General features: G+C 48.6%; 1 protein-coding gene across 6 annotated transcripts in view; it reads left to right on the top strand.

Moving 5' to 3' along the window:
- PITPNM2 (phosphatidylinositol transfer protein membrane associated 2) overlaps positions 1 to 27,727 on the top strand; it is a 212,667-nt gene that overhangs the window by 99,197 nt on the left and 85,743 nt on the right. For all 6 annotated transcript variants that reach the window (XM_069081722.1, XM_069081724.1, XM_069081725.1 and 3 more), the window contains one exon: positions 13,996 to 14,170. In XM_069081722.1, the coding sequence (XP_068937823.1) occupies positions 14,093 to 14,170 (78 nt within the window). In that variant the 5' untranslated portion in view covers positions 13,996 to 14,092. The remainder of the gene's footprint in view (positions 1 to 13,995; positions 14,171 to 27,727) is intronic.

The following is a 27,727-nucleotide window of genomic DNA, read 5'->3' as shown; positions in this document are numbered from 1 at the left end:
CTCCTCTCCTCTTTTTTTCTCCTCTCTCTCTCTTTTTCTCTCTCTCTGTTTCTCTCTGTCTGTCTCTCTCTTTCCCCTTCTCCTCCTCCCTCCATGTCTCTCCCCACCCCCCTCTCTGTCTCTCCCTCTCTCTCTCCCCTATCTCTCTCATTCTGCTGGTAGCCATAGCTAGGGAGTTCCTTGGGCCCACTATGGGTTCCCTGCAGGTCCAACACCTTCATGGTCATCTGGTCCAAGCACCCATCCTTTCTAAAGCAGTGGCTGCCTTTTGCTTAAGGACCCCTGGTGAGGATCAGGCCCCCCTTTCCTTAGGCAGGCCATTCCTCTGGGAGTTAGCTCTCCATCCATGGATCCCAGGTCTGCCTTCCCTCCAACACCCTCCTTCTGCTCCAAGGCCAAGCAGAACTAATCTGATCTCTCTTCCACATGACAGCCCTCACGTCCCCCATTAATTAGTCTTCTCTCCTCCAGGCTAAACATTCCAAGTTCCTTCAGTAGATTTTCAAATGGCCTGAACTCCAGACCCCTCAGCGCCCCAGTTGCCGTCCTCTGAACTCCCTCTGCCTTATCTGTATTCTTCCTAGAATTCGATACTGGGGACACATCACAATGCAGCAGGTGGGGTTTGACCATACACATGATAGTACAGAATTGTCACCTCTCTGCATCTCTTGGTGTGGTCTAAAATTGCCTGGGTTTTTATTTTTGTTTGTAATTCTTTTTTTAGAGGCAGCTAGATGGTACAGTGGGTAGGTGCTGGACCCGAAATCTAAAAGACCTGAGTTCAAATGTGAACTCTGATGTTGTTACTCAGTCATTCCAGTCATGTCCAACTCTGCGACCCCATTTGGGGTTTTCTTGGCAAAGACACTGGAGGGGTTTGCCGTTTCCTTCTCAAGCTCCTTTTACAGATGAGGAAACTGAGGCAAACAGGGTGAAGTGACTTGCCCAGGGTCACACAGCTTATAGGTTTTGAGGCTGGATTTGAACTCATGAAGAAGCATCTTCCTGATTCCAGGCCCAGTGCCCCACCTTAGCTGTGGGATCCTGGACAAGTCATTTCTGTTTGCCTCAACTATAAAATGGGTTGAAATGAATTGAGTCATTCCCATTATTAGGACTGGCTAAGATTCTGGACTATCTCTTCCTGCCCCTGCCCAACCCCCTTAGTGTCCCACCTCCTTGACCTCATCTTGGCCGGATTGGAAGGATAGACTATTCCCAATCCCAGCCCGTTGATAGGGATCTGGCTCTGTCACTCATTCCTCTTGGAAAATAGCCCCCCAGCACCCCAGTTCCCACTGTGGCTGGCAGCTATATTATTTAGACCATTATCTCACAGAGCTAGAAGCCTAATCTGTTTAAACAGATTTTAAGCAAACCACTAGCGCCCGAGGGACCCAGAACAGCAACACCACAGGTCAGCGGGGATGGCCGGACTTCTCCACATGAACAGCCCTGTGGCCAGATTGGTTTGCTACCCACTTAGAGTTTTCATGCTCTCTCTGTGAGCCTGGCAGGGGATGGCAGGCCTGTAATTATTAATTCCCTGTGTGGGGTGTGTGGTGGGAGGGCTGGGGAAGGTTGTGAACAATCACCCATATGCAGCCCCTTCTCACGTCACCTTGTTCTGTAGTTTTGGTTCAGGCCTGTAACTCCCAGCGTGAAAGCCCGGCCCACACATGCAGATCTCCACTCATCTGTAACTCACAGTCTTTATAGAGTTGCCTGAGGGGCACTGAGAGGTTAAAAAATATACTCAGGATCATGCCCTCAATATGGGGCAGAGGCTGGATGTGAATACAGAGCCAGCTCTTTAACCCCTCCCCCCTGCTGTTCATCCACATTGCCTTGGAAGGAAGCAATCCCGGTGGGATTAAGGGGGGGCGAGGTGCCCCCAACTCAATAATATTATGTGTGGGCCCCACACTGTACAGTAGAGAGCAGTTACTATGGGTGACTTGTCTGATTGGATTAATGAGGTTTGGGGTTTTGGTTTTTGCTTTGGGAGACCTCATCCTCCTAACTCTCCAGGTGACCTTGAACAAGTCACTTCCCCTCTCTGGGTCTCAGTTTCCCTTTCTGTAAAATGAGATTAGATGAGATCATAGGATTAAAAGGGACCTTAAGGCCCACCTAAGGTTGGATGACCTCAGATGATTGCCAGGAGCTAGGGGCTACAGTGGATAGAGTGCCAGGCCTGGAGTCAGGAAGACCTGAGTTCCAATTCAACTGTAGTCATTTACTAGCCAAGTCACTTAACCTCTGTTTGCCTCAGTTTCCTCATCTGTGAAATAGGGATAACGAGAGCACCTCTCTCCCAGGATCAAATGATATGTAAAATACTTAATGTAGCTCCTGGCACATAGTAGGCATCATACAGCGATGATGATAATACCCTGCACTCTCATTTTACAGATGAGGAAAACTGAGGCCCAGAGAGATAGTGACCGTTAATAAAAGGTGCTTATTAAGCACCTACTGTGTGTCAGGACCTGAGCTAAGTACGGGTGATAGCAACAAGGAAAAAGGGTCTCTCCTGGACTCCTTCGAGGAGCTTAAAGCCTAATGGGAGAAGACAGTAGACAGAGGCTGGAAAGAAGCCCGGGAGTGCTCCTCTCCCCTGCCAGGGTGCCAGGCTCTGGGGCAGAGTAGCTGATGGAAAAGGAAGAGTTTAACTGGAGAATTCGGAGCCCTCTCTAAAGGAAGTCCTGATTGCTTTGCCTTCCGTCCTCCAGACCGGGGAAAGGTAGCCAAGCGCAGGTGGGGAGTCAGGGCTAGCTCAGTCTCCAAGACGATGAGCTTCTCCCAGAGGTGGGATGACTTCCCTGGAGTGGGACCAAGCAGGGCCGCTGATGGGAAATGAAAGGAGCAGAGAAGCCAGAATTTGACCTCAGGCCCAGATTCTCTGACTCCATATCTCTCTTCTCTCCCCTTACCCCGGTTGGCCACCCATCCTTGCTGACTGATACACCCTAAGGTCCCCCCAGCTCCCTGTTTCTAAACTCTCTTCAGGCTTTCCCCTCCTCCTCCCCTTGCTCGGCCTTCTCAGGTTCCCAGTCCCACTGCGGTGCCCTCAGAGGATCCTCCCCAGTATGCGGGGCCAGTGGCTCCTTTGGCACCCATACCCCCCCAAACACGATTTCTGCTTTGCACACACAGCAGTGAGGCCTAGAGCAGGGCGGCTGCCCAGGAGGCTTGGGGGCAGAGGAGGGAGAGCAGGGCTCAGCTGCTGCCCCCATCTTCCCTGGCCTGCGTGGCAGAGATCCACGTCACTGCTATAAAGAGGCCTTGTGGGGTTGTGGGAGGTGAGGAGCCGAGGAGGATGTGAGGGAGGGCCTCCTCACTGGCTCTCTCCCCGTCCACGTCCCCACTGCCCCTGGGTCTTTCAGCAGCAGCCTCTCACTAGCTGTATTGTACTGGCTTTCAGTGGGTCAGATAGTCCAGAGCTGGAAGGCCCTCCAGTGGCCATCGAGTCCAGTCCTTGGGCCCCTGCATATCTCAGTCTGACTGGTGGGGGTGCTGCTGCTGACATGCAGATATAGCACTTTTATCCATGCTAACTCCTCTGAGTCCCAGGCACGCCATGGGCTAGGTAGTATGGGCATCCGCATCCCACTTTGACAGATGAGGAAACAGGCTCAGAGGAGTGAAGTTTGGTTTGCCCTGGGGTGACATAGCTATTATCAGAGTCAGAAGCAGGATCTGAACCCTGGTTTTCCTGATTGCTGGTCCCACGCTCTGCCTACTGTACCACACTGCCTCTCGGTAATAATCAAGATGGTGATAATAGACTTTTATATTTGACTTTGAAATTTCCAGGTCACTCTTTTATACATTATCATTCCTAGCTAGAGTCCTGTGATATAGGTATGTAGCTATTCCCACCCCTATTTTAAAGGTTGGGAAAATCGAGGCTCAAAGGTGAAAAGGACTTGCCCATAGTCACACAGATAGGAAGTGTCAGCTGCAGGATTCAAACGCAGATCTTCCTGACCATGAGTCCCTTGCTCTTATACACCACGTGGGAAGGCAAGGCTTAGTAGTTCCAGAAAACTTTAAAACTGACATTTTCCATAGAACAAAATTGTGAGACATCATGTGGGTATTGTTATCCTACTAGTGGGTAGAGCACTATACCTGGTAATCAGGGAAGACTTGAGTTCAAATCTAACCTCAGATACTTTCTAGCTGTATGACCCTGAGCAAGTCAATTAACCCTGTCTGCCTCAGTTTCCTTCTTCTGAAAAATGAAGCTAATATTAGCAACTTACAGGATTGTTGAGAGGATAGATCAGTATTTGTTAAAATTCATTGCAAACCTCAAGGTGCTGTAGAAATGCGAGCTATTATTAATTAATCATTGAGGAAACTGAGGCCCAGAGAGATGAGATGATTTGTCCAGGGTCACAGAAATGATTAAGTGTTGGCTTCAGGATTTGAACCAGGTTATGAGACTCCCTCCAAGCCCATCCAAATGCTCTTTCCCTGTCACCACCCTGGCCCTACTGTGTGGTAAAGGGAAGAGCTCAGTCTTATTCTGATTCATTGTTCAGTGCCTTGAAGATTTATAGTAGGCACCAAGAAATGTTTATTGAATCAGTGAATGTGTGGGTAGAAAAGCCAGACTTAGCACCTGTAGAATATAAGCTCCTGCCATCAGTTAATCAGTGCACCAGGCACTGGGGGGTTCCTGTTTTGGGGAGCTTACACCCTAATGGGGGAGGCTCTGAGCGTCATGTATATCTCTGTCCTGATCCCGCCAGCTCCTGGCCCAACACTTTGGGTGTGGTAGACACTTGATGAACGTGTTGGATTGCGTGTATATCGGAGAGGCAGTTTGCTATATTTATAAGATCTGGGGTTCAAGGTCTTACCCAAGCTTTCTTTCTCTGTCCCTTTTAATTGGCAGTCTTCCATGCCTGGACCCTCACTCTGCACACCCTCCTCCTGGCTCTCCTGGAGTCCTTCAAAAATCAGCTGAAATCCTAGCTCTTTCCGTCTCCCCTCCCAGCTTACAGTGACTTCTCTCTGAGGCGACCTGCTGTCCCTCTCTGGGTCCCTTATGTTTCCAGCTGTTTGCACATCGTCTTCCCCATTACAATGGGAGCTTCTTGAAGGCAGGGGCCATTTCTGCTTTCCTTTTTATTTCTAGTACTTAGCACAAGGCCCAGCACATGGTAGGAGCTTAAGAAATGGCTGTGGGCTGACTGCCTTGACTAAGAGAGATGCTGGGGCTTTTGGGGGCAGCCTAGGCACTTCCAAGACAATCAGTTACAGATGAGGTGCAGATGCATGTCTTTTAGGGATTTTCCCTACTGACGGTCCTGCATGGAATCACCCATCCAGCCCCCAGATGTAGGTAAATGCCCTGACTCTCAGCGGTGGCCCCTGGGAGGATCCCTCCTCCCCACCAGAGGACTCTCCTTGTCTCAGAATCAGGGCCGCTCCTTGGTCCAGCAGACACCCAGAGTCGGGGCCTCAGTGGCCATCCAACCAGGGAGCCCATTGACTCTTGGACAGCCCTCACTGTTAGAAAGTCCTTCCTGGCATCCAGCCCCCGGGCCAGGAGAACAAGTGCCGTCTCAGCTTTGTCGGTCAGCAGTCTTAGCTGTCTTTGGAGCATTCTCCACCCAGGACAGAGAAGTCACTTTGAGTTCTGCCTGGGTTTCAGCTTCTTTTACTGGAGACATCTTCCTTTAAGAAGACCCAAGAGTGGAAAAGGGAGAGTGATACCCAATATTGATTGTCACCTGTTTTGTTTTGGTGATGAGGAGTGGTAATAGAAAGGGACAATTTGACAGGACTCTTCCTTAGAAAATGCAGATTTTATTTGATCATCCCTGGAAACTGAGGCAAACAGAGGTTAGGTATGGGATTGTCCTGTATAGTTGGGTGTGTGACCTTGGGCAAGTGTCTTCGCCTCTCTGGCCCTTCTATGTAGAATGAGGCAGGTGGACGAGGTGACTCCTGAGGTCCCTTTCTGTTCCAAATCTGTCATCCTGTCATGCCTAGGACCTGCCCCGGCCCCCACTGCAAGCCACTGTGTTCCTGTCCTGGGAGCCAGAGACACAGAGTGGCTGCCTCTGGACCCGTTCCACCCCCCAGTCGTTCTCAGCTGCAGCTCAGCAGAGCCTTGCTCCTAAATTCGATCAGTGACGTCAAAGCAGATCTAATAATGGAATGAAGATTAAGTCCTGAAAGCTCCAGCCTTTCTATGGTTCCTCCAGCTCCAGTGCCCCTCTGTCATTCTTATTCCAACGGGCTGTCTCACCTGGCCACCAGGATTTCAGTTTGTTCCATCTGTCCTGTAATACCTACATTTAACGATATTCTCCTGCCCTTCCCCTCTGGGTTCTGAGTGATGGGCCTGGCTGGCTCCCTCACCCTGCTGCCTTCTCTCTGCAGTGCCCGGAGGTCCCCCACAGGACTTGGCAGCCCAGAGAAATGCACTGATTTACTCAAGGTCACGCAGCGGATGGGAGCAGAGAGCTTCCCAAGCACAGACTTGGGCATTGTTGGCCCTGGTGCCAGCCTCACTTGGGTGTGAAGGATCCGGCCAAGTGGGCACGATCCAGTGCTTCGAACCTTCCCTGCCCTATACTTCCCCCTCCCCCAACCTGTATTATTTCTGTAATTGTCTTGATGGAGGCCCCCCACCCCCACTCTGGCCTGAAGCTAGTGTAGGTCCTGTGAGTTCATGCAGAATTCTCTCCCCAGGTACCCTTTCCCTTGTTGCTGTTGAAGCTGGCGACCTTTTAACAACCTGGACATTAGTTGGCCTGAGATGGTCCTGGAGCTTAAAGCAGAAAGGCCTTTCAGGTCGGCCCCATATGATGGGAAGCAGCTTCCAAAGGACGGTTTTCCAGGCTGTGTTTTGCCCAGTATACCTCCATTATCCTGTCCCTGAAGGTGATGGTGGGGTAGGGGGCGGGGAAAATTCAGGTTGTCACACACACACACACACACACACACACACACACACACACACACACACTCCCATCCATCCAGGGCCTGGTGTCCAAAAGAGTATGGATTCCCCCTGGGGATGAATGAGTTTCCCATAGAAATCATTTCCTTTCTCTGGGGCCTCAACTTCCCCCAATGGTATCTGGCAGTGACTGTCAATAAAAATTAAGCACCTGCTGTGTGCTAGCCCTCATGCTGGCGCATAGTAGGCACTTCCTGTTTATTGATTGTTACATGTTCAGATCAGTTCATCGACAAATGTTAAACTAGATCTCTGAGAGGGGGAGGTGGTGGGGAGCAGGCAGGTTCAGGATGCCTGGGTCAGGAAGGCCTGAGCGCAAAGACCTATGTGCCAACTCTTCTGAGCTATGTGCCCCCCAGGGAGGTTCTGTGAGGGAACAGCACCTGAAATGCCCGCTTCATGGGCTTATCTGGGAGGCGCAGATGAGAGCGTTAGGAAGGTTTGTGCTGGGTCAGATTTGGGGGGTCTTTTGTGGTTAGGTGAGGGAGCTTCTGGTATGGAAAACACCACCCGCTCATGCAGAATGGCACCCCATCTCTTCGTTTATAGTCCTCAGGACATTCCCAGGGCCGGACAAGTGAGGGGTGTGCCCAGGGGCACACGGCCAGTGTGTGTGTGTCCAGGAGCAGCACCGGCTGTCCACGCGATTCTCCTTCCATCCCAGCTTCCTGGGGCGGTTCATGCCCAAAGACTGCACCCCGTGTTCAGCAGCTCTATCCCTGCAAGAGGTGTGAGAGCAGGCGTGCAGGGAGGGGGGAGGGGCGAGGGGGGAGGGGGCCCCAGAGAGCTCGCTGCCGCCGCCAACTTAGATCCCTAGCTCCGTTCCCTTCCCAACGGGCCCAGAAAGCTCCCCCTGTGGTAGGTCTTAAAATACAGTTCTGTCTGACCCATCACGACTCCAGCAGGGACAGGGATGAAATACATGGTCTGACTCTCCCGTCAGCCTCTCGCAGCACAGTTACCTCGCCTGGGTTTTCAGAGCCTCCCATTGCCTGCTCTTCCTCCTCCTCCTCTTCCTCCTCTTCTCCCTTTTCCTCCTTTCCTCCTCCTTTCCCTTTACTTCTCCTCCTCTCCTTTCCCCTCTTTCTCCTCTTCCTCCTCTTCTCCCTTTTCCTTATCTCCCCCCTCTTCTTCTTCTTCCTTCTCCTCTCCCTTCTCCTCCTCTCCCTCTTTCTCTCCCTCTCCACCTTCCTCTTCCTCCTCCTTTTATCCATGGGGACAGGAGCCTAGCCCTCTGAGAACCCCTGCCTCCCCTTGAGAATCCTCCTGGCTTTAACCAGCAGATTCCTAGCAGCTCCTCTCAGAGGAGGAGGGTGATTGGTTTGGGGGTAGGGGGCTCTGTCCCACCTACACACCCCTCCACCCCAGCTTCTCCTGCCTCTGCTGTCCCAGATCTCTTTTTCAGGCAGCCAGCAAGCTCTCTATTAGCTGATCAAAAGATGATTTAGTTGTTGAAGGGACAAGCAGAGATAACTTGCAGAAACACAGCTGGAGACCAAGCCATGAAGGACATTTTCATAACTCCACCTGGCCCCATCTCATGAATTATATTCTGGCTTTGAATCTAATGGAAACATGAAAACAGCCAAGAAAAGACGCCTAGAAAGTTCTTCCTGTTGGCCCCTGAAACTGCAAGCTCCCTGATACCTTGGATGTGGCCTCCAGGGTTAATGGCCACTTTCTCCTACTCACTGGCTGGCTTTTGTGACCAGTACTGCCTGGGCCAGGTCTCTGGGGCTTTGCCCTTCACCCTTGAGGGCCCCTGCCCCTTCCCTAGGCTAGGGGGGGTCGGAGGTGCCAGCCTCAGTGATGGAGACTCGATTAAATGCTCACTCCGTCCCAGCCACGCTCCCCTTCTGCTGCCAGGCCTTTTACTTAAAGGGACCATCATGTGTGACCTTTGTGCTGGGTTCTGCTCATCCCTGAATCTCAGAATCCATGTTTGCTCTAGGACTAGCCTTCTGGGCCTGGCCCACATTCCACCCTTTCCATGAAGCCCTTCCAGATTGCTCTAGCCCATATTTCTCAGTCCCTCCTTTGAAATACAGAGCATCGATTGTTTAAAAAACCAAACCAAACACAAGTCTGGAGCTGCAAGGCACCCCAGCAGCCCTCTGGGCCAATCCTAAAGGAGTCCTCCCTGTAACAGAACTGACCAGTGGTTGTCTGAGCAGCCTCTGCTGGAAGAACTCCAAGGGAGGGGAGCTTACCACCTCCGAGGCAGCCCATTCCACAGCAGGACAGCTGCCATCCTGGGCCTGCTCTCTGGCACCGAGCCCCTCCTCCACATGCCAGCCCTTGAAAGGCTTGAAGCTGTCATCAACCAGCACAGTGGAAAGATCCTCAGATTTGGAGTCAGAGGACCTGGGTTCAAATTCTGGTCTTGCTACTTGTTACTTATGACCTGGGCAAGGTCACCTCTCCATGAAGTAGTTGGACTCATTGACTTCTAGCTCTAAATACATGATCCTCTGACCTAAGTTGCCATTTGCTGCTTTGCTTGACTATAGAAACATCCCTTAACCTCTCGGGGCCTCAGTTTCCTCTTTTGTAAAATGGGCTAGGTTAGGCTAGATGGACTCTCAGGTTCCTTCCAACTTAAGACCATTTTTCCCCCTCCCAATTCAAGAGATATTTATTAGACTCCAATGTGTGCAAAGCTCAAAGTAAAAATGTCACCCTTTGTGCCTCCAGGAAGCTCCCCAAGTGTACTCCAGTAATTATTAGTTCAAATGAAAGGAATACACAGGGCAAAGCTAAAAGGCAGGAGAGATGGGAAAGGGAGCAAGCAGGCTTCTTTCTCTGGAGGGATCAGTCAGCCTCTCTCCGAGGTAATGTTAGATTCTACTTTAAAAAAAGATTAATGTGTTCTTTTGTTTTTTATTGATCTTTTTATACTTTGGTCATGTATGTTTCCCACTCTCTTCCCCTCTGAACCTTAAATCTATGACCTTGTGAGTGTCCCTTCTCCAGGACTAAATATCTCTTGTTCTTTCATCCCATCTGCCTGGGGCCCAAACCCACAGGCCATTACCATCCAGGCTGCCACAATGGATTCCTTTCCAAAGCCTACCCGGGGGTGGCAATGCACAGGCCTCATGTATGGAGAGCTCGCATCTTCTTGTTTCTGTGGGTTCTGCCCCCTTCTAGTTCCCCTGTCCACCCTCTCAGCGTCAGCCACACTGACTTTCTGGCCCTGCCTCCTACATAATGCTTCTCCTCCCATATTGGCACAAGCCTGGGACAGCTGGTTCCTCACCTCCATCTCTCCAAGTCCCTACTTTCCTTCAACGCTCACATCAATGCCACCTCTTATGAGCCCTTTCCTGATGACCCTCAGTGACCAGTGCTCACTTCTCCAACCCCCAAACCCTCTTATTTCTGCTCTTATACTTTGTGTCTCATTATTTTCATAATATATATGTTCATGTTGTCCTCTGCCCCTCCCCCAAAAGAATGTAAACTCCTTGAGGGCAGGAACTCTTTCCCACTGGTCTTTGAATTCCCAGTGTCTCACAGTTCCTGGCACAGAGTGAGCAAGCAGTGTGAAACACCTACTGTGTGCTAGGCACTGTGCTAAAGCAAAAGATACTCTGTATCCTCAGTGAGTTTACAGTGGGAGGTGGGAGGTGGGGAGAGAGGGAAGGAGGGAGGGAGGGAAGAAGGGAGGGAGGGAAGAAAGGGAAAATGGAAGGGAAAGAGGAAGGGAGGGAGGGAGGGAAGAAAGGAAAAAGGGAAGGGAAAGAGGAAGGAAGGGAGAAGGGAAGGGAGGGAGGGAAGGAAGGAAAAAGGGAAGGGAAAGAGGAAGGAAGGGAAGGGAGGGAGGGAAGGAAGGGAGAGAGGGAAGAAAGGAAAAAGGGAAGGGAAAGAGGAAGGAAGGGAGAAGGGAAGGAAGGAAGGAAGGGAGGGAGGGAGGGAAGGAAGGAAAGGGAAAGAAGGAAGGAAGGAAGGAAAGGAGGGAGGAAAGAAGGGAAGGGAGGGAGGGAAGAAGGATGAAAGGAAAGAAGGGAGAAAGGGAAAGGAGGGAGGATGGGCTGTAAGGGCCAGGGATACAAAGGAAGGCAAAAGACAATGTCTTCACTTGAGGAGCTCACCATCTAATGGAGGAGAGAGCTTACAAACAAGCTATAGGCTGAAACAAGGCTGAATCAGAGAATACACTGGCGCCAAGGGGGGATCTGCACAGGATTCTTAGCTATGGTGAGATGGAGCTGAGACACACAGCACCCATCAGGTGCTTAACAGACTTTGCTTTTTTTTTGGAGGGGAAAGGCAGGGCAATTGGGGTTAAGAGACTTGCCCAAGGTCACATGGCTAGTAAGTGTCAAGTGTCTGAGGCCAGATTTGAACTCAGGTCCTCCTGACTCTAGGGCCGGTGCTCTACTCACTGCACCACCTAGCAGCCCCCCAGCAACAGTTTCTCCTTTAGACCATTTTGGGGCTCTGGTGAGTTTGTTGGTTGTAGGGATGCTCTCTCCACCAAGGCAGATCTCCAGCTGGGAGCCTCTGTTGGGTTGCCCAGATCCCTGGGGGGCCTCAGTTATCCCAGGGTTACCCATCTGGCCAGTGTCAGAAGCAGGGCTCTGCTTGTTGACTGGCTCCAGGGCCAGCTCTTTATCCATTATTACCCACAGATCTTTGGGAGGGCAGTGCTGTGTTATTATCTCTTAGTAACCCAAGGAATGGGAGCCTGCTCTGTAACCACAAAGGGGCTTTGCCCCCATGTGAAGGCAGGCAGGCAGGCTCTGCCTTGAGGCTAGCCTGAGCAGGCAATCTTTCTGAGGCCTGCCCTTCTCCCTCTCTCTCCCCCCCCATGCCTGTGCCCATGCCCATGCCCATGCCCAAGACATTGGGCTACAGTCTAATTATACTTGTCCTGGCAGCCCTTCCTTCATGGGGAGAAAGCTGAGTTTGTACAAGCCTTTATTTACCTGTCCCAACACACACCAACAGGGTGGAGGGATGTAGGAAAACAGGAGAAAAGCATTGGCCATTTTTAGCAATGAAGCTGAACTCCCTGGGGCTTGGCAGGCCCTTTCTTTTTCTCCCCTACATCCCAGCTACCCCTTGTTGTGGAAGGAGTCCTGGACTGGACATGGGTTCACATCCCAACTTACATCCTGTACCAGTTGAGGGACCATGACAAAACTGCCTCTGGGAACTCCGATTTCCTGAGCTGGGAAATGGGGCTAACAATACTTGCATCTCCCTCCTTTGGCTTTGCAAACTAAAATATTCTTCTTTTACCCAATGGGAGGATTTAAAAAAGAAATCTCTAGTTTTGAGAGAATAGCAGTGTGTCCTGGACAGAGAACAGACCTCCCAGAGTCCATAGGACCTGGGTTCTGGTCTTATCTCCAACACACATTGACTCTGTGACCCTGGGTAGGCAGGGCACTGGATAAGAGGGCTGGACCTACAGTCAGGAAGGCCTGGATTTAAATCTAACCTTAGACACTAAGTAGCTATGAGACCCTGGGCAAGTCAGTTACCCTTTTTTAGACCTGTTGCCACATCTGTGAAATGGAGATGGTAAATAGGTCCTTTCTCCAAGGACTATTTTGAGGATCAAATGAGATAACATTATAATGCATTTTGCAAACTTTAAAGTACTATATAAATGACTGTTTTTATTATTATTATACCTCCTTGCTCTAGGCAACTTTCCTAACTTTTTTTATGTCCAGGACCTCTTTCTCTGGCAGAATTGCTTTTAAATTAAAAAACAAAATACATAAGGAAAACAATTATGTTGAAATACAGTTATCAGAATTTTTGTAAAGGTTCTATGACTCCTGAAGACTATTATCTGCAGAGAAGGTGTTTATTCATCTGTATTGGTAGAGGAAATTTTCTCACCTGACAGTTTCCTTTACTAGTCTATCCCTACCTTGCTTTTGGCACCCGTAGAGAACTCCAGGAGAAGGTCAGATAATTGAAGCTTCCTTTTGTGACAATCTTGTATCTCTGTACTTAGCTTGTGATCCATATCCCCAAACTCATCATCTTTTTATTCTTTCTGAACTGGCGGTCTCTAGCGAACAGCAAATAGCAGTATCGCTTTTGTTTTGGCTTCTGTTGATCTTTCCTCAGGTTATCTCCACATGTCTGCTTCCCCAAAGCTGAGAGTTTCCTATCAGGCCACACCACTCTTATAGGCTTTCTCATGAAGACATAATGTTTAATAGATGGCAGGGGCAAGATGGAAGTTGTATTCAGTTGCCTTGAGTTTCTGGCATCTAGGATTAGTTACTCTGGCTTCCTTGCTGTTTCCCTGAGCCAATTTGACTTTCTCCTGCCTCCCAGGCTCGCCCCCATGCCTGGAATGCCCCTTCTTTCCCTGCATTTCTTAGAAATTCCTTCTTTCAAAATACAGCTTATATATGATCTCCTTTCTTGATCCTCTTTCCTGTTGGGATTCTCTCCAATTAATCATGCATGTACTTATCTATTTACATGTTGACATGCTCCCCTTCCCCACCTCCCAGGAGGATGGCCAGTGACTGAACAGCTCCACAGCTCCCTGTGACCTGGGAGCAACATCTACCTCTCACACTCACTGACAGTGTGATCCTGGGCAACTCAAGGAACTTGTCTATGCCTCAAGCAACTCTCTAAGACAGTAGCCTGCCAACCTACATTGGTAGAAGAAGCTCCCTCTACCAATGCCAGTTAGCACCTGCTTTGCCCCCCTGCCCTCTTAGAGAGTTGCCTTGGGGTAACAGAGGTTAAATGAGTTGCCCAGGGTCATACATCCAGTATGTGTCAAAACGCTGAACTCGAACCCAGGACTTTTGGACTTTCCACTCTATCACCCTGTCTTCTCCAGCTCCTAGCACCATGACTTGAGTGTTTGTCTCCATTTGTTGGGAAAATTGAGCAGCACAAAGAGGCTGACTGACTTGCTTAGGGTGACTTTTCCACTGCAAGTGACCATTACCCCCCTCCTCCGCCCTACCCCCAAATCAGAAAGTGATCCTGGTTCTGTCCTCTCCCCTGCACAGGAGTCCCCGATGAATTCCATTGTGCTCCTTTAAGGAGTCTTCAGGAGAAGTCCCCAGGTTGCAGTTCCCTTGAGACGGGAAGGCTCGGACTTTCAAGATGCTTATAAAGGAATATCGCATTCCTCTTCCAATGAGCGTGGAGGAGTATCGCATCGCCCAGCTGTACATGATCCAGGTAGGTGACGCCACCCCAGGGCGCAGAGCCAGGCTTCGAAGACTGGGGATGGTGGGCATCTCCAGCCTACAGGCCATGCCTTACTGGGGACCCTGGTGGGGGGGGGGTGTGGATTGCTGCCTCAGAGTCACTAGTCATGAGTTCAAATCCACCTCTGATGCATTCTGGCTTGGTGACCTTTTTGGTGCCCCAGCCAGCTCTCTTCGACTACAGATCACAGCGGGGGCTGCTCTGCATGAGTGAAAGGAGTTTTTCTCTTCAAGTTCCCTACATTTTCAGAATCTGGTCCAATTTTTTTCTACTTATTGAGGTTTACAAAGCTCTTCCATGATCTCATTCAGTCCTCCCAGACACCCTAGGAAGCAACTACTTGCAGGTATTATTGTGGCTATTTTGCAGATACTTGAAGGGAAATGACTTGCTTAGGGTCACTCAATATTGGTTCTGGAACTGGAAGGGTCCTTAAGGGTCATCTAGCCCAAGCCCCTCATTTTGCAGCTGAGGAAACTGCAACCCAGAGAGATTGAGTAATCTCAGTCCTAAATGGCAGGGCTGGGATTCAGGCGGGCCTTCTGTCTCTGGACCCAATACCCTTTTTGCTGAGGATTCCTGACTATTTCCAGGGCCCTTGCTCTTCTTCCCAGCTTAAGGACATGTCCTAAATCCCATATTGAGGCAGTGGCACATGTGGGGTTAAAAGTCATTTGAAGGAGCTGAGTGTGTTTAGTTTGGAGAAGAAAAACCCAGGGGGCATGTGCTAGCTGTCTGTAGATCTGTCAGGGGCTGTCACAGAGAAGAGGGAATAGCCTTGTGATGCTTGATCCCCAGAAGGGGCCACCTGAGGGGGACAGTCAGGCAGAAGAGATGGTCCCAGAGTAGAGTAGGCTACCTCAAGAGATGGTAGCTTCCCCCTTCTTGGGGGACATCAAGGCACAAGGCTGGATGGCCACCAAAATAGATTGGCCACTGAAGCTTTTCCTCCCAGACTCTGTTATTTGGTCTCCTTATCTTCAAAGGCCAGCACTTTTCCTGGTAGCCCCTGCTTCCTTAGAGGGAAGCCTTTTGGTTCAGTGTAAGGATGGAAAGTTTGGGAAGGACAGGACTTGGGTTCAAATCCTGCCACTGTCCCTTATTTACTGGGTGGCCTTCCTTATATGTAAATGGAGGGGGCTGGACACCATGGCCGCTGAGCTGAGTCATACGATGCTGTCCTTGAAATAGAGGCAAGCATTTGTAAAATAAAATAGAAAGTACCTGCAGCTCCTCCAGCCCCCACTTCTTTGCACTAGGTTTAGATAAGACAAGTCTGACCTCCACAGACACCAACCCGGATGCTCTGGTTCAAGACAATGAGTGAATCTGAGTGTATGTTAAATGACATAAATAATAGGTGCATATTCAATTAAAATACCAGAGTGCTGGGTCTCCAGCAAAGGGCGGGGCCGTTGTCTACTGTGTTGATGGGGAGGCTTCCAGGAATCCTGGGCTTTAAAGGATGGGTAGGAATTTACTAGGTGAGGAAAGAGGGAGTGGGGAGGGGCATTGCCAGCATAGGGCAGAGGTGTGACGTCCTCTGGGGCTGCACAGAATCAGTCTGGTCCCTTCTCAACATGGCAGACATACATCTAGTATAGCTGACACATCCTCTTCACTGCCTGGGTACTAGCTTCCCCACAGACTTCTCCAGGATCCTTCAGTGGAAAGGGACCTTGGGAGTTCATCTGGCCTTTCCCCTGCCTCTGGGCACTGAAGGCAGCCACACAGCGCCCCCCCCCCCCCCCCGCCCAAGGCCATACCCCCTTTTAAGTTGTTTCTAAAGTCCTTGAATCCACTTCCACTCCTGCCTCTTTCCCACAACTTTCTCTCCTCGGTCTCTTTCAGTTTCCCCCCAAACTCCAACAGATTCTGCTTTCTAGAAGTGACTATTTATAAGATTATAGGAGAGCGAGATTAGAGGTAAAAGCCACCTTAGGAGCATTGAACACCACCACCACCATCACCCATTTTACAGATGGGGAAACAGATGAAATGACTTGGCCAGGGCCACATGGTACATATCTGAGGCAGATTTCTCCCTTCCAAGTCCAGGCATTTTACCTACTATACCAGCCTGTCTCTTAGTTCTTATCCTGTGAAGTGAGTTTCTAATTTCCCCAGTCCTTGGGGCTCAGTCCCCTTCCCTCTCTGGCCCTCACTTTCTTCCTCTGTAAATGATGAGTGCTAAGCTCCCTTCCCGCTCCTGGGTCTCTGGGACCATGGGATACTGTTCCTCTGATCAAGGGCATTTATGGCCAGAGGCGCCCACGCTGTTGCCTTTCCCAGAGCTACCAGGAAATCTCATTATCAGAGCAAGCAGGGGAAATGAAACAGCCGAAGGGTCCAGTGCTTCTGATGACAAACTCAGTTAACTGCTCCCATGCCAAAGCCTGGCCTGGTAGCTGACCTGATCGGGTCCCTCTGTACCCAAGTCTAGGTGCCTTGCCGCACCCTGCTGGCACCCAGGGATAGAAGCCCTGTCCCAGGCCCTTCTTGGAGAGGAGCTACCCAGGGAAGGGAGTGAGGAGGAAGGCCCCACCTTGGGGAGGGTTGTTCCCACCAGCTGCCTCCCAAGGTGCTCACTCACCAGGAAGGGACATGGTAAAGTGAGGATGGGGAGGTCTGTCTCAACAAGCCTCAGCCAGTTCCTGAGGCCTCCCAAGTTCACAAACAGTTCTGTTATATGGCTTACTAGCCATGCCTTTACTTTCCCTGTTTAGGAGGCAGTACCCATGGGGATCCTTCTCGCCTTCTTTGAAGCCATTGCTCCCAAGGTCACTCTCCACCAAGAGCTACTCTCATGCCTCTTTGCCGGGCCTCATCTTAAAAATGTGGACAATCCCCCCCCCGCATTGGGAATGTTAGTTATTGGTCCATGAGAACGTTTGATCTGGTAGCTGTGTTTTAGGGGACATTTACTGGCCAGATGCAGCTGCCCCTGCTTCTCCCTCTGGGAACATCCGTCACTCATACATGCAAACATTTCCTCTCCTTCACGGGAATGGGAATGCCATGGCATCATTTGTTCTACTGAAGGAATGCCAGCCCCGGGGATAGCAGCTGTCCAGTGTGGGCAGGTACAGTGCATCCTGGGAGCGTTGGCGAATCAGTCCAAAAGCCTTCATTGAGTTCTCACTATGATCGTCTGGGCACCAGGCTGAGTCCTGAGAACACAAAGAAGGTCAAGAATAGTCCCTGGCCTCAGGGAGCTCCCACTCTAAAGGAGGGCAGGGGGACACCAGGAACAAAGTTAGTGCCAGGAGGTATGTCTCTGTAACGTTCCACCAGGGGGCGTTAGCTCCTCCTCTGTGAGAACATTGGTCTGCCCCTCAGAAACGGAGCTCTCCACCATGGAAGCCTCGAGGAGTTTCCGCCGTAGCTCTCTGTCCATGGGACTAAGCATTAATTCCCTGTCCTGTGAAAATGTCAGCTCTACACCATGGGGCCATGAGCTCTTGGCTAAAGGAACATGAGACATTTGCTTTACACCATAGGAATCTCAAACTCTCCATTGTCCGCCATAGGGACATTATGTCATTATCATGAGCAAATTCAGCTCCCCTGGATCCCTGTACATGGGAGTGTTAGCTATCTATGCCTAGGAACATTCGCTCCCTATATATATATAGGCCACCACCAGCCAAGGCTGGAAGTACAGCCACCATTTATTGCCCCAGACATGAGGCTGATTCGCTTGACAGCTTTGACCTGCTCCTTTCTAGCCTGGGCTGGTTTGCTCCTCCATAGGCAGCCTGGTAACCCCCAGGAGGATCGTGTTGCGGTTGCCCTGGCACAGACTCCCACTTGGCTTTAGTCCTCTACATCTCAGGCCTCCGAAACTCAAGGGATCCACTAGCCTCAGCCTGCACAGTCTCAAGATTTACCGATCTACGCCACCAGACTCAGCTTTAGGCACTTTGGTCATGAGATGATTCAGCCCACCGTCCCCCAGTCCAAGGGAACATTAGCTCCTACCACTGAACATTCATTCTCTGCTGTAACCAAATTCACTTCTCTACTCCCTGCCCATGGGAGCCATTAGCTCCTGGCCACATCAGCAATGTTCCTGCCTGGGGCTAACTGCCCAATTTCTTAGGCCTGGCCATCACTGCTGTGAATTGTGTTCTACCCTTAGCTTTTCTGGGAGAGATACCTTCAGGTCCTTACCTCCTCATCCCCAGCTCTGCCCCTTTAACTATCCTTTAAATCCCAACCCTTAATGGGCCAATTTCTCATTAGAGCCATCATCTCAGTGTACCCAAGACTTGCCTAGAGACAGTGAATTGTATTTCCTGCTACCTTTGATTAGATTTAGGATTCTTCAATATCATCTTTTTTCTGTGGGGAACAGCTTCTTTGCTATTTATAGTCCTCTTTTATTCCATGTGACCTGTCCTAGCAGTACCTGAGTGGGTTCTGGTAACCCTTGCTGGACAGTTGCTTTCTCTCTCTTGGACTTAGCTTTGCTTGGTAGTATGGTTATTAGCACAGTAGCTAGCAAGGGATGGTCCATAATGTCTGGACTTGGAAATCAGAAAAACTCAGATTTGAATCCCTCCTGTTTTCCTATCTGCAAGATAAGCATGATACCTATGCTGTGTGTGTGTGTGTGTGTGTGTGTGTGTTTGTGGCGGGGGAAGAGATGCAGGGGGAAAGGACTGCATGCTATGTTCTATACTCATAGTTTACCACCTCTATAAAAAAAAGTGGGGAAGGGGGCATGGAATCTTCTCATATCTTTCCTTTGGGGTAAAGCTTGGTCATTATAATTTTATAGCATCAGATTAATCAGTTAACAGGCATTTCTTAAATGCCTACTATATGTCAGGTCGATTTACAGCTCCACCAACAATGTACAAGTGTGCATATCTTGTTATAGCCTCTGCAGCATTGACTGTTGCCGTTGTTGATCATCTCAGCCAATTCTCTATTAGGAATGGACTCTTGGTCCCACATACACTCAGTGTGTCCCAAGAGTCTTAGTGAAGTTTTAATTTTTAATAACTTCAGAATCATATACCACAGCTTATTCAGCCTTTCCCAATGGATGGGAATCCCTATAATCTGCAGTTTTTTGCCACCACAAAGAAAGCTTCTATAAATAGTTTAGAACATAAAGCTTCTTTTCCTTCTACCCTTATCACGTTGGGAAATGGACCTAATAGTGGTACTGTTGGGTCAAAAGGTATATAAGTTTTATCACTCTTTGGACATAATTCCAGATGGTTCTCCAAAATGGTTGGATCAGTTCACAATTCCACCAACAATGTATGAGTGTCCCAATTTTTCCATATCTCCAACATTTGTCATTTCCTCCTTCTATCATTTTAATCAATTTGATAGGTGTGAGGTGGTACCTCAGAGTTGTTTTAATTTTCATTTCTCTAATCAATAGTGATTTAGAGCATTTTTTTCATATAACTATAGATAGCTTTCATTTTTCTTCCAAAAACTGCTTATACATATTCTTTGACCATTTATCAGTTGGGGAATGACTCATATTCTTATAAATTTGACAAAATTTTATCCAAGAAACTCTGTAAAATTTTTCCCCCAATTTTCTGCTTTCCTTCTAATCTTGGCTACATTGGTTTGAAGTTATTAAATCTTAAAACCTCACGAAGATTTGGGGGGGGCGGCTAGGTGGCTCAGTGAATAGAGCACTGGCCCTGGAGTCTGGAGGACTTGAGTTCAAATCTGGCCTCAGACACTTAACACTTACTAGCTGTGTGACCTTGGGCAAGTCACTTTACCCCAATTGCCCTACAAAAAGCAAAAAAAAAAGATTTTGGGGACACCCTTATATATCTGTTATGTATCTGTTGGTTGATCCTGGGCATCAGAGCTTTATCAGAGATTTGATGCAGGTTTTTTTTTTCTCTTTCAGCCACTTCCCTTATTCTGCTTGTAGTAATTTTTTTCTGCAAAAACCTTTTCAGTTGTGTGTAATCAAGATTTACAAAACTCTAGACCAAAACTGTCTTTTGTGATGTCCTCTCTCCCTTGTTTCATTAAGAATTCACCCTTTAGTGATGCTTGTGAAGGGTACTTGATCTGCTTCTAATTTCTCGAAGGAATGACTTGTCTCTACTCAAAGTGTTTCCATGGGCATCATCTCATTTGCTAATAGAAATGATAACTAACACCTAGCTAGCAGCTGGATAACATAGTAGATAGAATGATAGTTTGGGAGTCAGGAAGACCTGAGTTCAAATTCAACCTCAGACATTTACTAGCTCTGTGACCTGGGGCAAATCACTTAATCTCTACTTGCCTTAGTTTCTTTCTTTTTGGTGTTTTGTTTTGCTTTTTTGGAGGGGGAAAGGCAAGGCAGTTGGGGTTAAGTGACTTGCCCAGGGTCACACAGTTAGTGAGTGTGTCAAGTGTCTGAGCCTAGATTTGAATTCAGGTCCTCCAGATTCCAGGGCCGGGGCTCTATTCACTGTGCGATCTAGCCATCCCTTTGCCTTAGTTTCTTCAACTGTAAAATGGGAATCATAACAGCACCTGCCTCCCAGGATTGTTGGGAGGCAGCTACTGGAGGTGTTACTTATCCCAGTTTTACTGATATAGTATTACTACTACTAATAGCTGGTGCATACATATATATACACACAGTATACATATGCATATAAAATATATACATATTCACATAATATACATATATATACACACCTACTATGAGTCAGGCACTGTGGTAAATATTTTACAAATATCATCTCATTTAATACTCCCCCAAATCTTTGGAAATGGGTACTATTATTTTCCTCATTTTACAGTTCAGGAAACTGAATCTGAGGGAGGTTGAGCGCTTTGCCCAGGGTTACAGAGTTAGGAATCTGAGGCTGGATTTGAACTCAGGTCTTCCTGACTTGGTCTGGCACTCTATCCACTGTGACCCTTGGCTACCATGGAAACTGTAGTTCAGAGTTTAGATTATATGCATCTTGAGGACAGAAAGGATTTTACTTTTGTCTTTGCATCCCCAAACCAGTACCTGGCACATATTAGATGCTTAATAAATGTTGAATTGAAGTAAGTCTTAGTGTCAGGATTTGAACCTAGGTCTTTCTGACTCCAAGCCTAGCCCTCTCTGATCCTATACATCCTGTAACCCTGCTGAAGGAGGCAGTATAGGAATTATTCTCTCCATTTGGCAGATGAAGAAACAGACGCAAAGTGATTCATCTAAAAGTCACAGGTTTAGTGAATAGGAGACTCTGGGGTACAGCCCAGATCTTCACACTATCCCCCTGTCCTTCCCCAGCCCCATACCTTTTTTTTTTGGGGGGGGGGCAGTTTGGTAAGACAATCTGCCTCAGAGTTACACAGCTGGTAATTGTCAAATGTCTGAGACCACATTTGAACTCAGGTCCTCCTGACTCCAGGGCTGTTACTCTATTCACTGCTCCACCAAGCTGCCCCCTCCCAACTGTGCTATATCGGCCCATCATTAGTCAACTGTCTTCTTTCAGTTGGCTTTCTTATCAATAGATGGATTTGTATCGATCCATCCATCCCTGGTGGGGGTTCAAAACCAGTCATGCAGTCAGTTGAAGGAACTGGCTGTGGTTACTCTAAGGGCTGGATTTAATGGATTCTTTAAAATAGTTATTGGGCTATTATGTGGAAGGATTGGGCTTAATGTCAGAATAATGGGTACTATCATTTCTATGAAGTCTTAAAATTTGCAGAAGGCTTTAGATGTGTAAATTTCATGTGACCCTCCCAAAAGCCCTTTAAAGTAGATATAACAGGCATTATTATTCCGATTTTGTAGTTGAAGAAACTGAAGCCGGAAAGAGGTTGAGTGACTAGCCCAGGGTCACATGGCTAGTGCCTGAGTCTGGATTTGAATCAGGGTCTCTGTTGAGGACAAATCCTACCCTCTCCACACTAACCTACACTACTCTAATTGTTCTGCGTGGGCTTAAAGCACAGAACTAGTGCTCACGGGGTAAACAATAGAGGGAAGCAGATTTTAGCTCCGTGTATGGAAAAACCTCCCGACAATTAAGGCAGTTCTAAAGAAGGAATGGGCTGCCTTGCAGAGGAGAGAAGGGGCACACACAGGAGATTGCAGAAGGTAGAACTTGGCAACCGGATAGATAAGGGGAGGGAGGGAGAGTGAGGAGTCAATAATAACATTGAGGGGAAAGATTAGGAGTTTCAGACATGTTGAGGTTTTGGGGTTTTTTTTTTTTTTGCTTTTGGAGGCAGTTGGGATTAAGTGAATTGCTCAGAGTCACATAGCTAATAAGTGCCTGAGGCTGGATTTGAATTCAGGTTCTCCTGACTGCAGGGCTGGTGCTCTATCCACGGTGTCCCCTAGATGCCCCAGGCTGTTGAATTTAGGATGGCTACAGGACACACAGTTGGAGTTATCCAATTGGCGGGTGAAGATTTCAGTTTGGAAGCCAGGGGAGAGATTAAGACCTGATAAATAGACCTGAAAATCATCAGTATAGAGATCATTGAAACCAGAAGAGATCACCAAGTGTGACAGCCCCGGGGGACGCCTGACCTTCTTTGGCATGACCTGGACAGAAGTTCAGCCAAGGAGATTGAGGAGTAGGAGGAGAACAAGGGGTAGAGAAATGTCATGGAAAGCTGGAGAGAAAGGGTGACCACCAGCGTCAGAGGCTTCAGAGAGCTCAAGGAGTTTGAGGATTGAACATAGGCCGTTAGATTTGGCAACCAGGAGAATGTTGGTAACATTGGAGAGAGAAGTGCAATTAGTCCAGTGATGAGCTCAGAAGCCAAACTGTAGAGTTACAGAGAGGAAAGGAAATGGGGGCATTGATTCTAGCTGCCTTCTCAAGGAGCTGAGGAGTTCAGGAGGACACGAGGGACTATCAAGATGGTGGCGTCCTTTGGCAGAAATAGGGAAATAAGGAAAAGAGGAGGATTTCAGGGGAAAGATGACAAGTTCAATTTCACAATGAGTTGTGAAGATTGGGCTAGCAGAAAGAAAAGAGGAAAGGGTGCAGGGGAACGGAGAGGAGAGTAAATATAAAGGGAGGGATGGAGGATAGGTACATCAAGGAGAAGTGCAGAGGGAGAAAGAGAAGGAAAGGATGAAGCTGAAGAGAGGGAGGAGGAAAGAAGAGAAGAAGGAGGAAAGAAGAGAGGAGGGAGGAAAGAGAGAATGGAGGAGAAAGGAAGAGGAAAGAATGGGGAGGGAGGAGGAGAGGAAAACGGAGAGAAGAGAAGATAAAGGAGGGATGGTGGAGGGAGAGGGTGGGTCACAGGAAGCAAGGAAGAGAGGAGCCTGGAGGGGAAAAGAAGAGGCAAGAGTAGGGATGGGGATGGAGGAAGAGTAAGGCCAGACTTAGCATTCTGGGGTATCTTTGTTTCAGCCGCAGTTTACATTTATAGCCTAATCAGGTTCCCCATTCATTCTTGATGTTTTGGTGTTGGCTGGTCCCTTTGGCCCTCTCTGGCTGAGTCATGCTTCCCTGCCCAGCTTTGGAACGGGGGAGCTGGGTTCTTATGCTTCCTCCGAGGATCAGCCATGATAGGGCCCCCTCCCTTCATAGCCCCAGCCTGCTGTAGCAGACAGCTCCTGGAACTGGGAGTTCCCAGCCCGGGCTGATTCAGCTCCAGCTCTGGACTGGGCTTACTGTGTAACCTTTGGAAAAATCACTTCACCTATCTGGTAGTGAGCTCTCTGAGATCTAGCCTTGTCTGGACTATTTCAAATCCACATTTATTAAAGCAATTACTACATGCTGGGTGGACAGAATATCAGTTCTGCCCTCAAGGAGATTACTTTCTAACAGGGAAAGCAAGAAAGACCGAGTACAAATAGCTGTTAAGGAGAATGTTTAGTTGTGTCCAATGCTTCATGACTCCATTTGGGGTTTCCTTGGCAAAGATATTGGAGTGATTTGCCATTTCTTTCTCCAGACCATTTTACAGATAAGGAAACTGAGACAAACAGAGTGAAGTGACTTGCCCAGGGTCACCCAGCTAGTAAGTATCTGAGGCTGGATTTGCACTCAGGTCTTGTGACTCCAGGCCTGGTGCTGTATACCTGCCCTAAAGGGAATGAGATACGTGCAAAGAAGAAACCTCTACAGTGTAGCTTCATTCATAGCACAACTCAAGAGTCTCTTCTAGCTTGGAACCTCTCCCCCCCTTCCTTTCTCCTCCTGTCCTTTCAAATGTCTTTGAAATGACTTTGTCTTAGTTTGTATTTTATCTCTCTAAGTTCTGCTTCCCTTCCCCCTCCCCCCCACTCTAGAATGTTGGCTCCTTCAAGGCAAGGACTGGTCAGTTTTCATCCTTATAACTGCCCACACTTTCTAGGCACCTAGTGAATCAGGGAAGGCTTCAGGTAAGAGGGGGCATTCTAAGTGGGAGGCTTTGAAGGCAGGGGAATACTGGAACCCTTGTTTCATATGGTCAGAAATCTGGGCTTAAAGGGCCCTTTGAAGCTGTCTGTCTAGTCCAGCTCCCTCCTTCCACAGAGAAAACCAGTCATTTGCCCAGTCAAGGCTTAGTTAAGTGTCTGAAGTAGGATTCAAACCCAAATCCAACCCTCTATCTTCTCTGCCATACCGTTTTTCAATCAGTCAATAAGTGTTGTTGATAATAACAGATGTGGAAGTGGGCTACAAAGTCAAAAGTCAGTAGTGGCCTTGACCTCAGAGTTTCCATCATCTTTCATCCACCCTGAGCTCCTCTTGGCCTCTGGCTCCCCTCGTAAGCAAAGGCTGGTGGGGAAGTTTCCAGACCTACAGGAGCTGAGGGAGAGGGTGGGTCACAGGAAGCAAAGAAGAGAGGAGCCTGGAGGGGAAAAGAAGAGGCAAGAGCAGGGAGAAAGGGAGGAGATGAGGGTGGAGGAAGAGTAGGGGCAATCTTACCATTCTGGGGTATCTGCGTAACAATCCCTCTTGGCTAAAGACAGACCCATTCCCACCTTTTCTTCCCCAGCTCACATGCTTCTTACTAGCCGTGAGTCTCCTCTTGGAGTGTTTCCCATGTCTCCTTGGAGAGACTCCAACTTTCTCCCTCCCTTTTAGAATAACTTGTTTCACCGTTATTACTAATTTATGACCCATAAAAATGGCAGCTGTGCAGAGAGTACGTGGATGTCCCAGTGCCGAGTCTCAGCCCTTTGGGCTGTGCAGGGTAGGTTCAGACGTGGGACTGCTGCGCAAAGAGCCCTGCCCCTGGTACGGGGCAGTGACCAGATCCCTGCAAAGTTTAGGGGCATTTGGCCACCTCTGGCTGGCCAACTAGGCTTGGGTTTGCTGGTGGTATGACTGTTCCCAGGGGCTCAGCCTGGAGCTGCTTGTCTGTCTCCCAGTGACCTTCATCAGTGATGGAAATGGGAGGGAGAGGGTGGGGTGGGTTAAGAGGCCTAGATAGATTTACACTGGTTCTGAGCCCTTTGTCCAGAGAAAAGCTTAAAGTGATTTATAGACATAATCTCATCCTTGTTGACAGGCCCCACTTCCCAGCTATCTAATCCAAAGAGAGTTGGGCTCTTAGACTGCCTCAGTCCTTCTTTAGAGCACTTCCCAATCTCAGGACTGGCTGGGGTGGACTGGTTGACATCTTGAGGGAACACCAGCTGAAATCTCACACTCACTGAATAAGGGAATTAGAAAGGACCTTCTCACTGAAAAAAAAGAGATGTTTATTACCTTTCTATAGAGAGTAGAGAAGTGTTTCTCATCTTCTGCACTCCAGAACCATTTCCACCTAAAGGAAAACATTGTGACAGTAATAAAACAAATCTGAGAATTGGGGGCACCCCTTACCTCCCCAAAGACCCGGAGCTCCTGTCTGCTTGTATGACCTTGAGCAAAAGAAGGGGCTGGACCTGATGATCTCTTCCACCCCTTAATGCCTTGAACCAAACTTGGTCATTGCAATTAATCTGCGTCTGGTTGCTTTCATGTAGGTTATTTTATCCATTATGTCTGTTGTTCTCCTTCTGTACTCTGTATCCGTTCATACAAATCTTCTCATAATTCTCTGACTCCCTCGTATTATTATTTTTTACATTATAATAATAGTTCATTGCATTTGCATTCCATTTCTCCCATTAATGGTGGAATCCACTTTGGGGCTACCGCCAAAAGGACTTCTGTCAATACCTTAGCATATCCATAGCCTTCTCATTTTACAGATAATAATAGCTAATATTTATATAGTGCTTACTATGTACCAGGCTCTGTGCTAAGCATTTTACAAATATTATCTCATTTGACCTCCACAACAACCCTGAGGTAGGTGCTATTTTTATTATTCCCATTTTATAGAAGAGGAAACTGAGGCAGACAGAAGTTAAGTGACTTGCCCAGGGTCACACAGCTATTAAGTTTCTGAAGCCAGATTTGAACTCAGGTCTTCCTGACTCCATGCCTAGCATTCCATCAGCTTGTACCTCCCAGCTGCAGATGAGAAAATAGGAACCTGGGGGGAGGAAGTTTGTCCAAATTTCCCACAGCTAACTTAATAGCACGCGACAGTGAAAAGAGGCTGGATTAAGACTCAGGGGACCTTGCTCTTCCACTTCATGTCTGTGTGACCTTGAGCAAGTCACTTTATGTCTCTGGGCTTCAGTTTCTCCATCTGTAAGATGAGAGGGGTGGCCCCAATGACCTCTAAGCCCCTTTCTGCTCTAAATCTGTGGTCCCATAATCCCAAATCACTTTACCTCTCTGCACCTTGTTTGTAAAAGGAGAGAATTGGATGTTCTGTGATCCCATGAGGATCCTAATTCCTGGTCTAGGGAGATTTCCACCACACCACCCCTGTAAGTAAGGGAGAGAAACGCCCCTCCAGCCCTTAAGAGTGGAGCTCCCAGGCCCCTTGCTAGCCACAGAAATGGCCCCGGGGTTTCTGGGCCTGTCTCCTTCCTGCTCTGGGGCTTGATGGCACTGATGAGAATGTTCATCTCCAAGGATGTGCCTTCACCTAGGGCGGAGGGTACAGAGGGGCATGGGGCAGCACCACAGTGATGGGTGACAGTGTGTGTGTGTGTGTGTGTGTGTGTGTGTGTGTGTGTGCATTTGCTCGCACACCTGCACCACGGGAAGCTGACCGAGGATGGCCTCAGCTTAAATGCATCCGATCTCTGATGCCGTCACGTTGCCATGGAAACAGATGCTGTAGCTTCAAGTCCCCAGTATCTATAACATGACGAGCAGGAACCCGAGCCTCTTGGGAATGAAGGACCCAAGTAAAGTGGGGGAGGGGGACTTGAAACATTTCTTTTAAGGTCATGGAAGCAAAATTTCTCCGGAGGGGGAGGGCGGGAAAATCCTAGAAAGACTTCCCTCTTGTCTCTCCTCCTTAGCTCAACTGCCCATCACAACCCTGGTTTGGCAAGAGAAAATGTGCCTTTTTTTTTTTCCTTTAAGGTGCCCAGTACATACAAGATAGGCCTTCTATTAATTGGGTCAAGGACAGCATCAAAGGAAGCAAACCCAGTCTTGGGAAACCATGAAAGTGCCCTTCAGTGCTGATCCTTTGGAGGCCAGGCAGCTATGAATGGGGATTCCG

Source organism: Petaurus breviceps, unplaced genomic scaffold, assembly GCF_028583685.1.
Source record: "Petaurus breviceps papuanus isolate PSGF00001 unplaced genomic scaffold, PetGlider_PUasm1.0 99, whole genome shotgun sequence".
Taxonomy (NCBI): domain Eukaryota; kingdom Metazoa; phylum Chordata; class Mammalia; order Diprotodontia; family Petauridae; genus Petaurus; species Petaurus breviceps.
This window is presented reverse-complemented; position numbering and strand designations above follow the sequence as displayed.